At 46.5% G+C, this 18507-nt stretch overlaps 1 protein-coding gene across 2 annotated transcripts; it reads right to left on the bottom strand.

Annotated features, from left to right (window-relative positions):
• Positions 1-5389: 5389 nt before the first annotated feature.
• On the bottom strand, positions 5390-18251 carry smim19 (small integral membrane protein 19). Of its 2 annotated transcripts, none has more exons than XM_067976476.1 (3): positions 18070-18251; positions 15299-15420; positions 5390-6063 (listed from the first exon to the last, which is right to left on the bottom strand). In XM_067976476.1, the coding sequence occupies exons 1-3, from the start codon at positions 18240-18242 to the stop codon at positions 6005-6007; spliced, it is 354 nt and encodes a 117-aa protein (XP_067832577.1). In that variant the 5' UTR covers positions 18243-18251; the 3' UTR covers positions 5390-6004. The 2 variants fall into 2 exon arrangements, with proteins under 2 accessions (XP_067832577.1, XP_067832517.1); XM_067976416.1 differs by having other exon boundaries at positions 18058-18249.
• Positions 18252-18507: the final 256 nt, after the last annotated feature.

Below are 18507 nucleotides of genomic sequence, written 5' to 3'. Positions count from 1 at the left end.
ATAGGAACAGCTGGTCCATCAAGCCCGCCCACGCGGCCTTTAATGTCGTAAAACGTCCAAAGAACACACCCTAAACCCCCCCTTCTTATAAAAGGTGGGCCTAAAAACACAAAAAAAGAAATAAAAAAGAGGGAAAAAAAAGAAAAGAAAAAAACTGTCCTAAGGCTCTTCATGGGATGGATTTTCAAACAAAATTTGACACTGAGCCACATAAGGAGATATTAGGACAGGTGACCAAAAGTTTGTTCAAAGAGATAGGTTTTAAGGAGCGTCTTAAAGGAGTGAGGCGGACAGGGTTAGGGAGGGAATTCCCAAGCTTAGGCAGCTGAAAGCACGGCAGCTAATGGTGGAGCGATTAAAAATTGGGGATGTGCAAGAGGCCAGAATTGGAGGAGCGCAGAGACCTCGGAGGATGTAGGGCTAGAGGAGGTTACAGAGATAGGGAGGGGCGAAGCCATGGTGAGAAACAAGTATACAGTATTAAGAGAAAGAGGGTGGCTAAGATAATGTGAGCCCCTTAAAGATAGGCGCAGGTGATATTGAAAGTGAGGAAATGGCAGATTACTAAATAATTATTTTGTATCGGTCATAAGAACATAAGAAATAAGAGCAGGAGTAAGCCATGCGGCCCCTCGAGCCTGCTCCGCCATTCAATAAGATCATGGTTGATCTTCGACCTCAATTCCACTTTCCTGCCCAATCCCCATATCCCTTGATTCCACTAGAGTCTAAAAACCTATCTATCTCAGCCTTGAAAATATTCAATGACTGAGCATCCACAGCCCTCTGGGGTAGAGAATTCCAAAGATTCACAACCCTCCAAGTGAAGAAATTCCTCCTCTGTCTTAAATGACCGACCCCTTATCCTGAGACTATGCCCCCTAGTTCTAGACTCCAGCCAGGGGAAACAACCTCTCAGCATCTACCCTGTCATAGAATCATAGAAATTTACGGAATGGAAGGAGGCTATTCGACCCATTGTGTCTGTGCTGGACAAAAAAGACCTATCCAGCCTAATCCCACTTTACACCACTTGGTCTGTAGCCTTGTAGGTTACAGCACTTCAAGTGCATATCCAAGTACTTTTTAAATGTGATGAGGGTTTCTGCCTCTACCACCCTTCCAGGCAGTGAGTTCCAGACCCCTAACACCTTCTGGATGAAAAAAATTTCCTCAGCTCCCCTCTAATCCTTCTACCAATTACTTTAAATCTATGGCCCCTGGTCATTGACCTCTCTGTTAAGTGAAATAGGTCCTTCCTATCCACTGTATCTCGGCCCCTCATAATTTTATACACCTCAATTAAATCTCCCCTCAGCCTCCTCTGTTCCAATGAAAACAACCCCAGCCTATCTAATCTTTCCTCATAGCTAAAATTCTCCAGTCCTGGCAACATCCTCATAAATCTCCTCTGTACCCTCTCTAGTGCAATCACATCTTTCCTGTAATGTGGTGACCAGAACTGTATATATCCAAGTTTGCTGATGATACCAAATTAGTTGGCAGTGTAAATATTGTGGATGGGAGCAGAAAGTTGCAAAGGGACATTGATAGGTTAAGTATTTGGACAAATCTGTAGCAGATGGAGTTCAATGAAGTGTGAGGTCATCCACTTTGAACCTAAGAAAGGTAGATCAGAGTATTTTCTAAATGGCGAGAAGCTAGGAACTATGGAGGAGCAGAGAGATTATGGGGTCTAAGTACAGTAATCACTAAAAGCGAGTGGACAGGTACAAAAAAATATTAAAAAGTGAATGGAATTTAGGCTTTTATCTCAAGGGGGCTGGGATACAAAGGGGTGGAAGTTATGTTATAGTTATATAAAGTTCTTCACCTCAGGAAGGATATATTGGCCTTGGAGGGGGTGCAGTGCAGATTCACCACAACGATACCGGGACTAAATTAGTTAAATTATGAGGACAGGTTGCATAGACTAGGCTTGTATTCCCTTGAGTATAGAAGATTAAGGGGTGATCTGATTGATGTTTAAAATGATTAAAGGAATAAGAACATAAGAAATAGGAGCAGGAGTAGGCCATTCGCCCCCCCCCCCAAGCCTGCTCTGCCAAGGAATTAATAGGGTAGATAGAGAGAAACCAGACCAAAGGGGCTAGAGCTAGGACATTCAGGAATGATGTCAGGAAGCATTTCTTCACACAAAGGGGAGTGGAAATCTGGAACTCTCTCCCCCAAAAAGCTGTTGAGGCTGGGGGTCAATTGAAAATTTCAAAACTGAGATTGATAAATTTTTGTTAGGTAAGAGTATTAAGGATAACAGAACCAAGGCGGTTAGATGGAGTTAAGATACAGATCAGCCGTGATCTAATTGAATGGTGGAGCAGGCTCGAGGGGCTGAATGGTCTCTTCCTGTCCCTATGTCCCTATGACAAACCTCACAATCTCGCGGCAGCACCAGCTACCAACCAGACGTGTGTGTGTGTGGATGGGTGTATATGTGGGTGGGTGAGTGTAGGTGTGGTGTGGGGGCATGGGTATGTGTGTAGATGGAGTGTGGGGCTGTGTATGTGGGTGGGTGGGTAGGTATGTGTGTGTAGGTGGGTATATGGGTGTATTTGTAGGTGGAGTGTGGTTGTGAGGTGTGGGTGTATGTGGGTGTGTGTGTGTATGTAGGTGGGTGTGGGTGTGTGTATATGAGTATGTGAATGGGTGTGTGTGTAGGTGGGTGGGGTGTGTGTAGATGGGGTGTGTGTGTATGTGTTTATGTGGGTGGACCTATAATGCAGGGCACCAAGGTTCAAAAGTCAAGGTAAATAAGGAAGTAGTGAACAGGTGATGCCAAGCTTGGGTTTTTACAAGTTCCAGGATGAAGAAAAGGTACAGTTTATGTAAATTGCCTTCCTGAGGCTTTGCAGCCTGTTCTTGAATACTTTCTGTAGTGAATCTCCTGAGGTCTGTTGTTCAGCATCAGTGCTCTCCAATCCCACTGGTTTACTCTATTTTTAAATTACATAGATAATTTGCATAAATAAATTGCACCTTTCACGTTCTCAGGATGTCTCAAAGTGCTTCACAGCCAATGAAAGTACTTTTGAAGTGTAGTCACTGTTGTAATGTAGGGAAACACAGCAGCCAATTTGGGCACAGCAAGTTCCCACATACAGCAATGTGATAATGACCAGATAATCTTTTTTAGTGATGTTGGTTGAAGGAAAAATATTGGCCAGGACACTGGGGGAGAACTCCCCTATTTTTCTTCAAAAAGTGCCATGGGATCTTTTACATCCACCTGAGGGTCTGATCCATATAGACATTTAAAATGATCTATTTATTAATATAAGATGCCCTTTAATTCATAATACTGTTTCTTAATATAAAGTGTCCTCTCTTCCTCCTCCCCTACCCCATCCCCTCCAATTATCTCCCTAACCCCTCTTCACTCGATCACTGCACTTGGTCTTGTGTCTCCAATGTGCAACATGAGATCAACTAATGGATATATTTATCTGTAGATCTCCTATTGTGGCTCACTGTTAGTCCAGGGCCTAAAGAGGGGTTTCTGATGTTTATTGTGGCCCTGTACAGAGGTCCCTGTTATTGTTACTAAATTCCAAAACCTGTGCTGCGAAAGAAGATCCCTCACTGAATGGGTGCATTGCATTCTGAAATTTGTAATCCAAGCCAGTCACAAACTACAGTAGCAGTGGTACAACACAAATGAGTGGAGCTGATCCTGACTGTTTAAATCAGGAACCACTAACAGTTAAAAATCTGTGAGCAGCATGGGAATATCTTCATTTGCTGGAAAAGCAGAAACCACTAATACAGAGCAACAATCTTTATATTGTTTTCTAATGCTGTATTTAAGATTGCAGAAAATTGGTTCTTTAAACCTCTGAATTAATTAACAGAATTACAACTTTGCTAAATGATGCCTAAAGTACCTTGTCTGCAAATACACCCAATACATTGTGTCTTTAACATACGAAGTTATAGTCCAGCAATTTTATTTTAAATTCACAAGCTTTCGGAGATTTTCTCCTTCCTCAGGCAAATGTTTGCATGAGGAAGGAGAAAATCTCCGAAAGCTTGTGAATTTAAAATAAAATTGCTGGACTATAACTTGGTGTTGTAAAATTGTTTACAATTGTCAACCCCAGTCCATCACCGGCATCTCCACATCTTTAACATACAACAGCATAGAATATGGTGAAAGCAGGGCGTTCACCCAGTAATGGCCAACTACTCCCTCAATCAACTGATCATTCGCTGTGTGCAAATTGACTACTGTTTGCACTTCTAAAAGTAATTCATTTGCCATTGAGCACTTTAGGACTTCCCCAAGATGTAAAGGGCACTATATAAATGCAAGTTCTTTCTTTAGTAGAACAGTGTGGAATGCTTTGGCTCCCAAAATATGGTGCACAACATACAGAGTACCAAAAAAAAGTTGAGTGATTCTAATCTTCAATTTGTAGCACCGGGTAGAGGCTAAATAAAACCTGTGGTTACAATATAAAGGAGGGAGTAGCTGACTTTCTCGCCTATATAATTGGAAGGAAAAAATAAAGTAGATTTACATAAAAGAGCACAACAGCATTATTTAAAATCAATTTCACTTCATATCATACAGCACTTGAAATTCCTTTTTATTAATCACATTTTTCAGAATGTTACAAGTACAAAGCATAAACTCTGACCCAGTCTAATAAAATCAACATTAGTTTCATCATTACTGCTTTAAATGTAATGTGTTTATGAGTACATGGAGCAGTCAGCTGCTTTTCATTAGCTGTTTAAGAGTGTAGTTGAAGGTAAATTATGAACTAAATTAAGTCGCCATTCAGAAAAGTTTGCTCACATAACTATCACTGCACCATCGTACATTTAGTAACAAGAATAAACAAAAACGCTTCCCAATGTCCCATTTGATAAATGCACGAGATGATGCAGTACTCAACCATACAGACCAGAAGATCCTTAGTTCAACCTCTGGTGTGGACTGAATTAGTCAATTGCTACAATGGATTTCAGGATCCCAAGGCCAGCAAGGAGAAACTTGGCAGGCAGAGATCCTGCTCGCTATTGAGTGACCCCTACTGAAAAACATGTGAAACAGCAGCGAGCTTAACTTGGGTTAATGAGTACAATAACACTCATTGTCCAGGTTCTCACATTACAAATTGCCACAAGGCCACTAATGCCTGGGATATACCGGGTAAGAAAAGTGGAAAAGAAATTCTAAGCATTAAAAAAACTGAACATTTCCAATGATTTTTAGAAGCCATATTCAGTCAATATTATTTCTTTCCACTTTCATTTAGCAACATCACTGCTTAAAACAGTCCTGTTAAGGAATGCAATTACAAATTATTTTAAAAAGGAGCTAATATTTAAACACCAAGTAACAATAAGTATCCTCACACCAATAATGGGTAAGACAAGTTGTACTTTATTTTAGCTAAAACAAAATCCTTTACTTAAAATCAAAAGTCATACATAGAAATAGAGGAGAGTTCTGTTTAAAAAAAAAAGCTGGAAATAAAACTGAACAAGATTACTCGTCCCCTCCCTTCACCCCCGACATCAATCCTTCATCCTTAACAAGTTGGTCCCAGTAATCTGATTCTATCCAATGTATGTTATCTACTGGTGTAGTGCGCCAATAATGCCATGAGGTCAGGGGAGCAGAGTCACACAACATCAGAGGAACAGTACACCACTGGGACATCAAACACCAGAGTGGACCAGAGATATTCACCCCTTATCATCATATTTTTATGGGGAAAAAAAACTTGTGATTAAAATAATTGTCATGCATCAGGTTTTTTAAAAAAAACAGATGACTTGCAGACATACATGCAGGGTGGCAATAATCATTATCCCTCTGACATATTTGTTTTGAAGGGGTGAGCATTAAGCTCCAATTTCCACCATTTTCTGTTTTGATTTCAGATTTCCAACATTTGCTGTCTGTTTCTTCAGTTAACACTTCTATTTAAGTATCAATAGTGGCTTTGTGATGTTACGCTGCTACCAGCACTTCTCACTCCACAGTAAGCTGCACGCTGTCCGACGGACCTTGCTGCTGGTCATACTTTCGTGCTGAAACAATACAAAACAACATGATAAATTAAAATAGATTTTAAATAAAAACTGTGTTACTGATTCAAAAAAAAAGTTTGCTGAGTAAAATGTAACAGTCTTATATTGAAGTTTCCTTCCAAACTCAGAAAATTACAAATTTAGCAACTACATGAGTAGATTGGAACAGGCCTCATCTTCAATTATACTCACTGGCCCGAGACCCCTGCAGTGGACATTGCTGATTCACTGGTCTGAGATGTCAGACAGTGGGAAATACCAACAACAAGTTGCATCACAGGATTATGCTTGACAGTTAACACCAAGAGTGTGAAGACTTGTGATTTATGTAAGAATTAATATATTTTTTTAAGAATGCAAGCTTCACCAGCAAGGGAACAAACAACTTTACAAAGAATATAGAAATATTTGGAGGACAAAGTAATGACCAACCAAAATTATGCGTTATGTATCGCTAATAAGAACTTTGAGTGCAATTACATTTTTTTAAAATTCGTTCATGGGATGTGGGCGTCGCTGGTGAGGCCGGCATTTATTGCCCATCCCTAATTGCCCTTGAGAAGGTGGTGGTGAGCTGCCGCCTTGAGCTGCTGCAGTCCGTGTGGTGAAGGTTCTCCCACAGTGCTGTTAGGAAGGGAGTTCCAGAATTTTGACCCAGCGACAATGAAGGAACGGCGATATATTTCCAGGTCGGGATGGTGTGTGACTCGGAGGGGAACGTGCAGGTGGTGGTGGTGTTCCCATGTACCTGCTGCTCTTGTCCTTCTAGGTGGTAGAGGTCGAGGGTTTGGGAGGTGCTGTCGAAGAAGCCTTGGCGAGTTGCTGCAGTGCATCCTGTGGATGGTATACACTGCAGCCACAGTGCGCCGGTGGTGAAGGGAGTGAATGTTTAGGGTGGTGGATGGGGTGCCAATCAAGCGGGCTGCTTTATCTTGGATGGTGTCGAGCTTCTTGAGTGTTGTTGGAGCTGCACTCATCCAGGCAAGTGGAGAGTATTCCATCACACTCCTGACTTGTGCCTTGTAGATGGTGGAAAGGCTTTGGGGAGTCAGGAGGTGAGTCACCCGCCACAGAATACCCAGCCTCTGACCTGCTCTTGTAGCCACAGTATTTATGTGGTTGGTCCAGTTAAGTTTCTGGTCAATGGTGACCCCCAGGATGTTGATGGTGGGGGATTCAGCGATGGTAATGCCATTGAATGTCAAGGGGAGGTGGTTAGACTCTCGCTTGTTGGAGATGGTCATTGCCTGGCACTTGTCTGGCGCGAATGTTACTTACCACTTATCAGCCCAAGCCTGGATGTTGTCCAGGTCTTGCTGCATGCGGGCTCGGACTGCTTCATTATCTGAGGGGTTGCGAATGGAACGGAACTCTGTGCAATCATCAGCGAACATCCCAATTTCTGACCTTATGATGGAGGGAAGGTCATTGATGAAGCAGCTGAAGATGGTTGGGCCTAGGACACTGCCCTGAGGAACCCCTGCAACAATGTCCTGGGGCTGTGATGATTGGCCTCCAACAACCACTACCATCTTCCTTTGTGCTAGGTATGACTTGAGCCACTGGAGAGTTTTCCCCCTGATTCCCATTGACTTCAGTTTTACTCGGGCTCCTTGGTGCCACACTTGATCAAATGCTGCCTTGATGTCAAGGGCAGTCACTCTCACCTCACCTCTGGAATTCAGCTCTTTTGTCCATGTTTGGACCAAGGCTGTAATGAGGTCTGGAGCCGAGTGGTCCTGGCGGAACCCAAACTGAGCATCGGTGAGCAGGTTATCGGTGAGTAAGTGCCGCTTGATAGCACTGTCGACGACACCTTCCATCACTTTGCTGATGATTGAGAGTAGACTGATGGGGCGGTAATTGGCCGGATTGGATTTGTCCTGCTTTTTGTGGACAGGACATACCTGGGCAATTTTCCACATTGTCGGGTAGATGCCAGTGTTGTAGCTGTACTGGAACAGCTTGGCTGGAGGCGCAGCTAGTTCTGGAGCACAAGTCTTCAGCACTACAGCCGGGATGTTGTCGGGGCCCATGGCCTTTGCTGTATCCAGTGCACTCAGCCGTTTCTTGATATCACGTGGAGTGAATCAAATTGGCTGAAGACTGGCTTCTGTGATGGTGGGGATATCGGGAGGAGGCTGAGATGGATCATCCACTCGGCACTTCCGGCTGAAGATGGTTGCAAACGCTTCAGCCTTGTCTTTTGCACTCACGTGCTGGACTCCACCATCATTGAGGATGGGGATGTTTGCAGAGCCTCCTCCTCCTGTTAGTTGTTTAATTGTCCACCACCATTCACGACTGGATGTGGCAGGACTGCAGAGCTTTGATCTGATCTGTTGATTGTGGAATCGCTTAGCTCTGTCTATAGCATGTTGCTTCCGCTATTTAGCATGCATGTAGTCCTGAGTGGTAGCTTCACCAGGTTGGCACCTCATTTTTAGGTACGCCTGGTGCTGCTCCTGGCATGCTCTTCTACACCCCTCATTGAACTAGGGTTGATCCCCTGGCTTGTTGGTAATGGTAGAGTGAGGAATATGCCAGGCCATGAGGTTACAGATTGTGCTGGAATACAATTCTGCTGCTGCTGATGGCCCACAGCGCCTCATGGATGCCCAGTTTTGAGCTGCTAGATCTGTTCGAATCATAGAATCATAGAAGTTTACAACATGGAAACAGGCCCTTCGGCCCAACATGTCCATGTCGCCCAGTTTATACCACTAAGCTAGTCCCAATTGCCTGCACTTGGCCCATATCCCTCTATACCCATCTTACCCATGTAACTGTCCAAATGCTTTTTAAAAGACAAAATTGTACCCGCCTCTACTACTGCCTCTGGCAGCTCGTTCCAGACACTCACCACCCTTTGAGTGAAAAAATTCCCCCTCTGGACCCTTTTGTATCTCTCCCCTCTCACCTTAAATCTATGCCCCCTCGTTATAGACTCCCCTACCTTTGGGAAAAGATTTTGACTATCTACCTTATCTATGCCCCTCATTATTTTATAGACTTCTATAAGATCACCCCTTAACCTCCTACTCTCCAGGGAAAAAAGTCCCAGTCTGTCCAACCTCTCCCTATAAGTCAAGCCATCAAGTCCCGGTAGCATCCTAGTAAATCTTTTCTGCACTCTTTCTAGTTTAATAATATCCTTTCTATAATAGGGTGACCAGAACTGTACACAGTATTCCAAGTGTGGCCTTACTAATGCCCTGTACAACTTCAACAAGACATCCCAACTCCTGCATTCAATGTTCTGACCAATGAAACCAAGCATGCTGAATGCCTTCTTCACCACCCTATCCACCTGTGACTCCACTTTCAAGGAGCTATGAACCTGTACTCCCAGATCTCTTTGTTCTATAACTCTCCCCAACGCCCTACCATTAACGGAGTAGGTCCTGGCCCGATTCGATCTACCAAAATGCATCACCTCACATTTATCCAAATTAAACTCCATCTGCCATTCATCGGCCCACTGGCCCAATTTATCAAGATCCCGTTGCAATCCTAGATAACCTTCTTCACTGTCCACAATGCCACCAATCTTGGTGTCATCTGCAAACTTACTAACCATGCCTCCTAAATTCTCATCCAAATCATTAATATAAATAACAAATAACAGCGGACCCAGCACCGATCCCTGAGGCACACCGCTGGTCACAGGCCTCCAGTTTGAAAAACAACCCTCTACAACCACCCTCTGTCTTCTGTCGTCAATCCAATTTTGTATCCAATTGGCTACCTCACCTTGGATCCTGTGAGATTTAACCTTATGTAACAACCTACCATGCGGTACCTTGTCAAAGGCTTTGCTAAAGTCCATGTAGACCACGTCTACTGCACAGCCCTCATCTATCTTCTCGGTTACCCCTTCAAAAAACTCAATCAAATTCGTGAGACATGATTTTCCACTCATAAAACCATGCTGACTGTTCCTAATCAGTCCCTGCCTCTCCAAATGCCTGTAGATCTTGTCTCTCAGAATGCCCTCTAACAACTTACCCACTACAGATGTCAGGCTCACCGGTCTGTAGTTCCCAGGCTTTCCCCTGCCGCCCTTCTTAAACAAACGCACAACATTTGCTACCCTCCAAACTTCAGGCATCTCACCTGTATATATCTTGAATATATCCCATTTAGCACGGTGGTAGTGCCACACAACACGTTGGATGGTGTCCTCAGTGCGAAGATGGGACTTCGTCTCCACGAGGACTGTGCGGTGGTCACTCCTACCAATATGGTCATGGACAGATGCAATTGCGACAGGTAGATTGGTGAGGATGAGGTCAAGTAAGTTTTTCCCTCGTGTTGGTTCGCTCACCACCTGCCGCAGGCCCAGTCTGGCAGCTATGTCCTTCAGGACTCGGCCAGCTCGGTCAGTAGTGGTGCTACCGAGCCACTCTCGGTGATGGACATTGAAGTTCCCCACCCAGAGTACATTTTGTGCCCTTGCTACCCTCAGTGCTTCCTCCAAGTGGTGCTCAACATGGAGGAGGACTGATTCATCAGCTGAGGGAGGACGGTAGGTGGTAATCAGCAGGAGGTTTCCTTGCTCATGTTTGACCTGATGCCATGAGATTTCATGGGGTCCAGAGTCAATGTTGAGGACTCCCAGGGCTACTCCCTCCTGACTGTATATCACTGTACCGCCACCTCTGGTCGGTCTGTCCTGCCGGTGGGACAGGACATACCCAGGGATGGTGATGGAAGAGTCTGGGACTTTGGCTGAAAGGTATGATTCTGTGAGTATGGCTATGTCAGGCTGTTGCTTGACTAGTCTGTGGGACAGCTCTCCCAATTTCGGCACAAGTCCCCAGATGTTAGTGAGGAGGACTTTGCAGGGTCGACTGGGCTTGGTTTGTCGTTGTCGTGTCCGGTGCCTAGTGGTCTGATGCCGGGTGGTCCGTCCGGTTTTATTCTTATTATGACTTTTCATAGCGAGATTTTACAACTGAGTGGCTTGCTCGGCCATTTCAGAGGGCAATTAAGAATCAACCACATTGCTGTAGGTCTGGAGTCACATATAGGCCAGGCCGGGAAAGGACGGCAGGTTTCCTTCCCTAAAGGACATTAGTGAACCAAATGAGTTTTTACGACAATCCGGTAGTTTCATGGCCACTATTACTGATACTAGTATTTCAATTCCAGATTTTTATTTAATTAATTGAATTTAAATTCGCCAGCAGCCGTGGCAGGATTTGAACTCATGACTCTGGATTATTAGTCCAGGTCTCTGGATTACTGGTCCAGTAACAGGAGTAGGCCATTCAGCCCCTCGAGCTTGTTTGCCATTCAATTATATCATGGCTGATTTCTACCTCAACTCCATTTACATGCCTTTGATCCATATATCCCTTGATATCCTTACCTAGCAAAAATCTATCAATCTCAGTTTTTAAAATTTCAATTGTCCCAGAAGCTTTAGGAAGAGAGATTTCCACTAAGCTTTGTATGAAAAGGTGTTTCCCAATTTTACCCCTATCTGGCCTAGCTCTAATTTTATTATTGTAACAGGTCACTGATCAGAAATTTAGCCAATTTTCAAAACTATGCTAAATGCAAATTAACTAATTTTAATTTAGCCACAAAGATCCAAAGAACAAACTGGGACTGGCCAGAAGTACTCAATGGTCTTTTTCGATCTTACGTAACTTGTATATCTATCATGCCTTATGGACACGCCTCAGGACATCCCAAAACACCTCACAGCTAATTTCTGAAGTGCAGTCACTATTGTAATGTAGGCAAACAACAAGTAAAAAAAGAATTTGTGCACAGCAATGTCCCACAAACAGCAAATGAATGAATGATCAGATAATCTGTTTGATGGTGTTGGTTGATGGAGGAAAATTTGTCACGGCTCTTTAAATAATACCATGAGACCATTTACATCCTGCTGGGCAGGCAGACAGGGCCTGGGGTCAATGGCTCATCCGAAAAACCATATTTCTGACAAGGCAGCACTCCTAGTGGGGCTTGAACTCACAACATTTTGATGCAGAGCTGAGTGTGCTACCGACTGAGCCAAGCTGGCATTACATAGCAGGGTTCAAAAGTACAAAAATTACATAGAAATTATAACACGGAAACAGGCAATTTGGCTCAACCAGTCTGTGTTGGTGTTTATCTTCCACACGCAGTATCCTAATCCCATGTGCCTGCTCTGTTCCCATATCCCTTTATCCCCCTTTCCTTCAACAACCTATCTAACCCATTCTTAAAATTTGAGATGGTCCCTGCTTCAATCATTAATCCAGCAGTGAATTCCACAGCTTCACAACCCTCTATGTAAAACTTTCTGTTGCTCTCTGTCCTAAATCGCTTCTTTTTAGCTGGCATCTATATCCCCTCATTCTAGACCCCCACAACCACTGAAAAAAGTCAATTTATACCTACTTTGTTCCAAACCTTCAAAATTATATCATCCTATAATTTCCTCTGTTCCGAAAGGGAAGCTCCTGTCTCCCAAACTCCATGAGATCCCAAATGAACTGCGGAAAACATAAAATTCCCTAGGATTCTAGAACGGTCCCAGTGGATTGGAAGGTAGCAAATGTAAACCCACTATTCAAGAGAGGGAGAAAACAGGGAACTACAGACCAGTTAGCCTAACATCAGTCATCGGGAAAATGCTGGAATGCATTATTAAGGAAGTGGTGACAGGGCACTTAGAACATCATAATATGATTAAGCAGAGTCAACATGGTTTTATGAAAGGGAAATTGTGTTTGACAAATTTATTAGAGTTTTTTTTGAGGATGTAAGTAGAAGGGTAGATAAAGGAGAACCAGTGGATATAGTATAAAAGGCTGTTACGCAAGATAAGGGCTCATGGGGTTGGGAGTAACATATTAGTATGGATAGAGGATTGGTTAACAGATAGAATGCAGAGAGTGGGGATAAACGGGTCATTTCCAGGTTGGCAGGTTGTAACTAGTGGGGCTTGGGCTTCAGCTATTTACAATCTATATTAATGACTTGGATGAAGGGATCGAGTGTAATGTATCCAAGTTTGCTGACGATACAAAGCTAGGCAGGAAAGTAAGCTATGAGGAGGACACAAAGGGTCTGCAAAAGGATATAGACAGGTTAAGGTGAATGGGCAAGAAGGAGTATAATGTGGGAAAATGTGAGGTGATTCACTTTGGTAGGAAGAATAGAAAAACAGAATATTTTTTAAATGGTGAGAAACTATTAAATGTTGGTGGTCAGAGGCATTTGGGTGTCCATGTACAAGAAACACAAAAAGTTAGCATGCAGGTACACCAAGCAATTAGGAAAGCAAATGGTATGTTGGCCTTTATTGTAAGGGGGTTGGAGTATAAGAGTGAGGAAGTCTTACTACAATTGTACAGGGCTTTAGTGAGACCTCACCTGGAGTACTGTGTACAGTTTTGATCCCCTTATATAAGGAAGGATATACTTGCCTTGAGGTGGTGCAACGAAGGTTCACTAGATTAATTCCTGGGATGAGAGAGTTGTCTTATGAGGAGAGATTGAGTAAAATGGGCCTATACTCTCTGGAGTTTAGAAGAATGAGAGGTGATCTCATTGAAACATAAGATTATGAGAGGGCTTGACAGGGTAAATGCTGAGAGGTTGTTTCCCCTGGCTGGAGAGTCTAGAACTAGAGGGCACAGTTGCAGGATAAGGGGTCGGCCGTTTAAGACGGCGGAATTTCTTCACTCACAGGGTTGTGAATCTTTGGAATTCTCTATCCCAGAGGGCTGTGGATGCTGAGTCGTTGAATATATTCAAGGCTGAGATAGATAGATTTTTGGACTCTAGGGGAATCAAGGCATATGAAGATTGGGGAGGAAAGTAGAGTTGAGGTCGAAGATCAGCCATGATCTGATTGAATGGTGGAGCAGGCTCGAGAGGCCGTGTGTCCTGCTCCTGCTCCTATTTCTTATGTTCTAACAAAATAGCTCCAACGTTTCAAGTTTTACTTTGTATTTGTAAGGACACATTTCTGCACTCCGTTTTATTAATCCTTCAGTGTTGCAATTTTGAAAGACCCATTTTTGAAAAAGTTATTCTAAGAACATTGTATTTAAACCCAGAAAGCTTATAAGACAGATGTGTAACAAGATCTGGAAACTAGGATTGGTTGGAAGATTGAGGACTTGTTTGCAGTCTGTCAGTGTGAATCCCAACTGTAGTAATCCAAAACATTTAGATACAAACTGGACTTTTTGGTGTGACGAGCCAGTACGTTTTACATTGAATTACTAATAAATGGATTTTTTAAAGCATTCTGGATAGTAAAAATTTTGAAATCTCTCCCACCGCAATCTTACTGGAACCTAAAATAAGAAATTTACATCATTACAATCAGCTCAACTTAGTGGCCAGAATAGGCAGAAGTAACTATTTAATAACAGCAGCTGGTTCTACAGAACATTGTGAAAACTGTTTGAGGACATGCAATTGAATTTTTAGGGAGTTATCCCGATTCAGAAAATACAAATTGTGGATCATTCAGCTTTTGGTTTTGTGCGAAGTTTTCTTGAACGGTAATACACAGAAAACATAGCTGTACATTTTAAAACACAAAACCCCCCATTACAAATAATTGGGTTCCCACCAAGGCTCTTGCCAGTTTATCCAGTGAACAGCTCAGCCAAAAGAGAAAGGATCACCCCAAACTGGATCCTCATTCTGGGCTGCATTAGCTGATCTCTGCCAGGGCAGTAATAGAGGTTCTCTCAGCAACCCTGGTTGGGGGAAGGTCCAGGGTTCAGTAACGTAGTGGTTATGTTACTGGGTTAGTAATCCAGTGAACATGACTTCAGATCCCACCATAGCAGTTTGAATTCTGGAAAAAGCTGGCATCATTAAAAGTGTTGCAAAAACCCAACTGTTCACTAATGTCCTTTGGGGAAGGAAACCTGCCATCCTTACCCGGTCTAGCCCATATGTGACTTCAGTCCCACGCCAATGCGGTTGACTCTGAATTGCCCTCAGAAGAGGGTTAGCAGCCCATTAGTTGTATCAAACTACTGTAAATGCAGCAGTTCAGGAAAAAGGTCCATCACCACCTTCTAGGGGCAACTAGGGATGGGCAATAAATGCCAGCCTTGCCAGTGTCACCCACATTCTGAGAATGAATTTTTAAAAAATCAAAGATGATTTCTTCCATTAAGTTAATTAGCCAAAAATATCCAGAGACTTACTATTACAAAATTCAAGCATTTGTGCCATATCATTACTGACATAACATGCTTACCAATGTAGTACATGTCTAATTGTTGTCGTAAGCGAACTTTTTGTAAGTTGTCATAAAAGTTGGGCTCAGGTGTTGGGTCAGCAGCTGGGACAGTAAATATTCTCATGATCTTCCTTTTATTTCTAAAATAAAAAAATCAAGAGTAACTTTACAAAGTCAGTCAAGTTATAAATGAAACAACATCACAAGATAATTATGAATGAGGGAGGCCATTCGGCCCATCCATCCAGAAGGACCCTAAGGTCCCTCAATTGCAGCATCCCATTGGTTCTTAAATGATATCAGGGTTCTACTCTTTCATCGGAGAGTGCATTCCATGTCTTGATCACCGTTTGTGTAAAAACATTCCAGATGACAGCCCTAAATGAGGCTTTTAATTGCTTTAAACTTGTTACCTTTTCCATACACTTTACAATTATATATCCATTTATATGGTCACCTCTTTGACGTCTCCTTTCAGAACCTGAGTTTCTCCAGTATTTCCTCATAACGCAAACCTCTAAGACTAGGGACTGCGCATGGCATTAGACTGTCAAATGTCTCTATTGTTTCTCGGTGACTAGAAATGGATTAACATAAAAATGTGGTCAGACAAGAACACTGCAGAATTTGGTCATGACTTCCTCTGACTTGTAATGTTTTGTCTGTTTAGCTTAACATTATGTTGGCTTTGGTGATTGCTGCTCTGCTTTGGTTGGACATTGAGTGTCATGTCTACCAAGACCCCTAGGACTCCTTCAACTTCATAGTTAGCCATTTCAACACCATTTCTAGATTATATGTGTTGCATATTTTCCTTCCAATGTGAAGTATTTTACATTTGTCTGTATTAAATAGTGTCAGGCCTTGATCTGCCACCACACATTGTCCAACTCATTCAGTAATTTCTGAGCTGCCTCCAATTCCACTGCCCTTCTTTAATTGGTATAATCTGAAAATGTGGCCAATTTGCATTGGGTTTCTGAGTCCAAGTCATTGAGGTAAATTAGAAACAGTTATGGTGCCAGCCGGAAAGGGGGAGGGGGTGAAAAGGGGGTGAAGGGGGTGAAAAGGGGGGGGGAGGGGGTGAAAAGGGGGGGGGGAGGGGGTGAAAAGGGGGGGGGGAGGGGTGAAAAGGGGGGGGGGAGGGGTGAAAAGGGGGGGGGGAGGGGTGAAAAGGGGGGGGGAGGGGTGAAAAGGGGGGGGAGGGGGTGAAAAGGGGGGGAGGGGGTGAAAAGGGGGGGGAGGGGGTGAAAAGGGGGGGGAGGGGGTGAAAAGGGGGGGGAGGGGGTGAAAAGGGGGGGGGGAGGGGGTGAAAAGGGGGGGGGGAGGGGGTGAAAGGGGGGGGGGGAGGGGGTGAAAAGGGGGGGGGGAGGGGGTGAAAAGGGGGGGGGGAGGGGGTGAAAAGGGGGGGGGAGGGGGTGAAAAGGGGGAGGGGGTGAAAAGGGGGGGGGGAGGGGGTGAAAAGGGGGGGGGAGGGGGTGAAAAGGGGGGGGGAGGGGGTGAAAAGGGGGGGGGAGGGGGTGAAAAGGGGGGGGGAGGGGGTGAAGGGGGGGGGAGGGGGTGAAAAGGGGGGGGGGAGGGGGTGAAAAGGGGGGGAGGGGGTGAAAAGGGGGGGAGGGGGTGAAAAGGGGTGAAAAGGGGGGGAGGGGGTGAAAAGGGGGGGAGGGGGTGAGAGGGGGGGGAAAGGGGGGGAGGGGGTGAGAGGGGGGGGAAAGGGGGGGAGGGGGTGAGAGGGGGGGGAAGGGGGGAGGGGGGGGAAGGGGGGAGGGGGGGGAAAGGGGGAAGGGGGGAGGGGGGGGAAAGGGGGGAGGGGGGGGAAAGGGGGGAGGGGGGGGAAAGGGGGGAGGGGGGGAAAGGGGGGAGGGGGGGAAAGGGGGGAGGGGGGGGAAAGGGGGGAGGGGGGGGAAGGGGGGAGGGGGGGGAAGGGGGGAGGGGGGGAAGGGGGGAGGGGGGGGAGGGGGGAGGGGGGGGAAAGGGGGGGAGGGGGGGAAAGGGGGGAGGGGGGGAAAGGGGGGAGGGGGGGAGGGGGGGGGAAAGGGGGGAGGGGGGGGAGGGGGGGAGGGGGGGGAGGGGGGGAAAGGGGGGAGGGGGGGGGAAAGGGGGGAGGGGGGGGGAAAGGGGGGAGGGGGGGGAGGGGGGGGGAAAGGGGGGAGGGGGAGGGGGGGGGGGGAAAGGGGGGAGGGGGAGGGGGGGGGGGGAGGGGGGGGAGGGGGGGAGGGGGTGAAAAGGGGGGGGAGGGGGTGAAAAGGGGGGGGAGGGGGTGAAAAGGGGGGGGAGGGGGTGAAAAGGGGGGGAGGGGGTGAAAAGGGGGGGAGGGGGTGAAAAGGGGGGGAAAGGGGGGAGAAAGGGGGGAGGGGGAGAAAGGGGGGAGGGGGGAGAAAGGGGGGAGGGGGGGGAAAGGGGGGAGGGGGGGGAAAGGGGGGAGGGGGGGGAAAGGGGGGAGGGGGGGGAAAGGGGGGAGGGGGGGGGAAAGGGGGGAGGGGGGGGAAAGGGGGGAGGGGGGGGAAAGGGGGGAGGGGGTGGAAAGGGGGGAGGGGGGGTTTAGAGAGCCCGGGGGGGGGGGGTTTAGAGAGAGCCCGGGGGGGGGGGGGTTTAGAGAGAGCCCGGGGGGGGGGGGGGTTTAGAGAGAGCCCGGGGGGGGGGGGGGTTTAGAGAGAGCCCGGGGGGGGGGGGGGTTTAGAGAGAGCCCGGGGGGGGGGGGGGGGGGTTTAGAGAGAGCCCGGGGGGGGGGGGGGGTTTAGAGAGAGCCCGGGGGGGGGGGGGCCGCACTCACTCACTTGCGCGCGTACATGAGGAGGCCGAAACTGGCCAGAATGGCGATCAGATAAACGTTGGTCGCATCGTTCCAGGCCTCGTGCACCGTGTAATCCATCCCGGCCTCGTCCGCCATCACCCCGTAACCGGCCATCCACAAACCCGGGGCCCCGCCACCGACCAACAACACAAGGGAGACAAACGTCATCAAAATGAGCCGGAAACCAAAGCAGCGGGTTGAAAGGTGACGCGCCTCCGCCCGGGATCGGGGGGGGAAGGGGGATATGGGGGGGGGGGAAGGGGGATATGGGGGGGGGGGAAGGGGGATATGGGGGGGGGGGGAAGGGGGATATGGGGGGGGGGGGGAGGGGGATATGGGGGGGGGGGGGAGGGGGATATGGGGGGGGGGGGGAGGGGGATATGGGGGGGGGGGGAGGGGGATATGGGGGGGGGGGGGGAGGGGGATATGGGGG

Source organism: Heptranchias perlo, chromosome 1 (assembly GCF_035084215.1).
Source record: "Heptranchias perlo isolate sHepPer1 chromosome 1, sHepPer1.hap1, whole genome shotgun sequence".
NCBI classification, from domain to species: Eukaryota; Metazoa; Chordata; class Chondrichthyes; order Hexanchiformes; family Hexanchidae; genus Heptranchias; species Heptranchias perlo.
The sequence above is the reverse complement of the archived record's forward strand: the minus strand, read 5'-3'. Positions and strand labels throughout refer to the sequence as shown.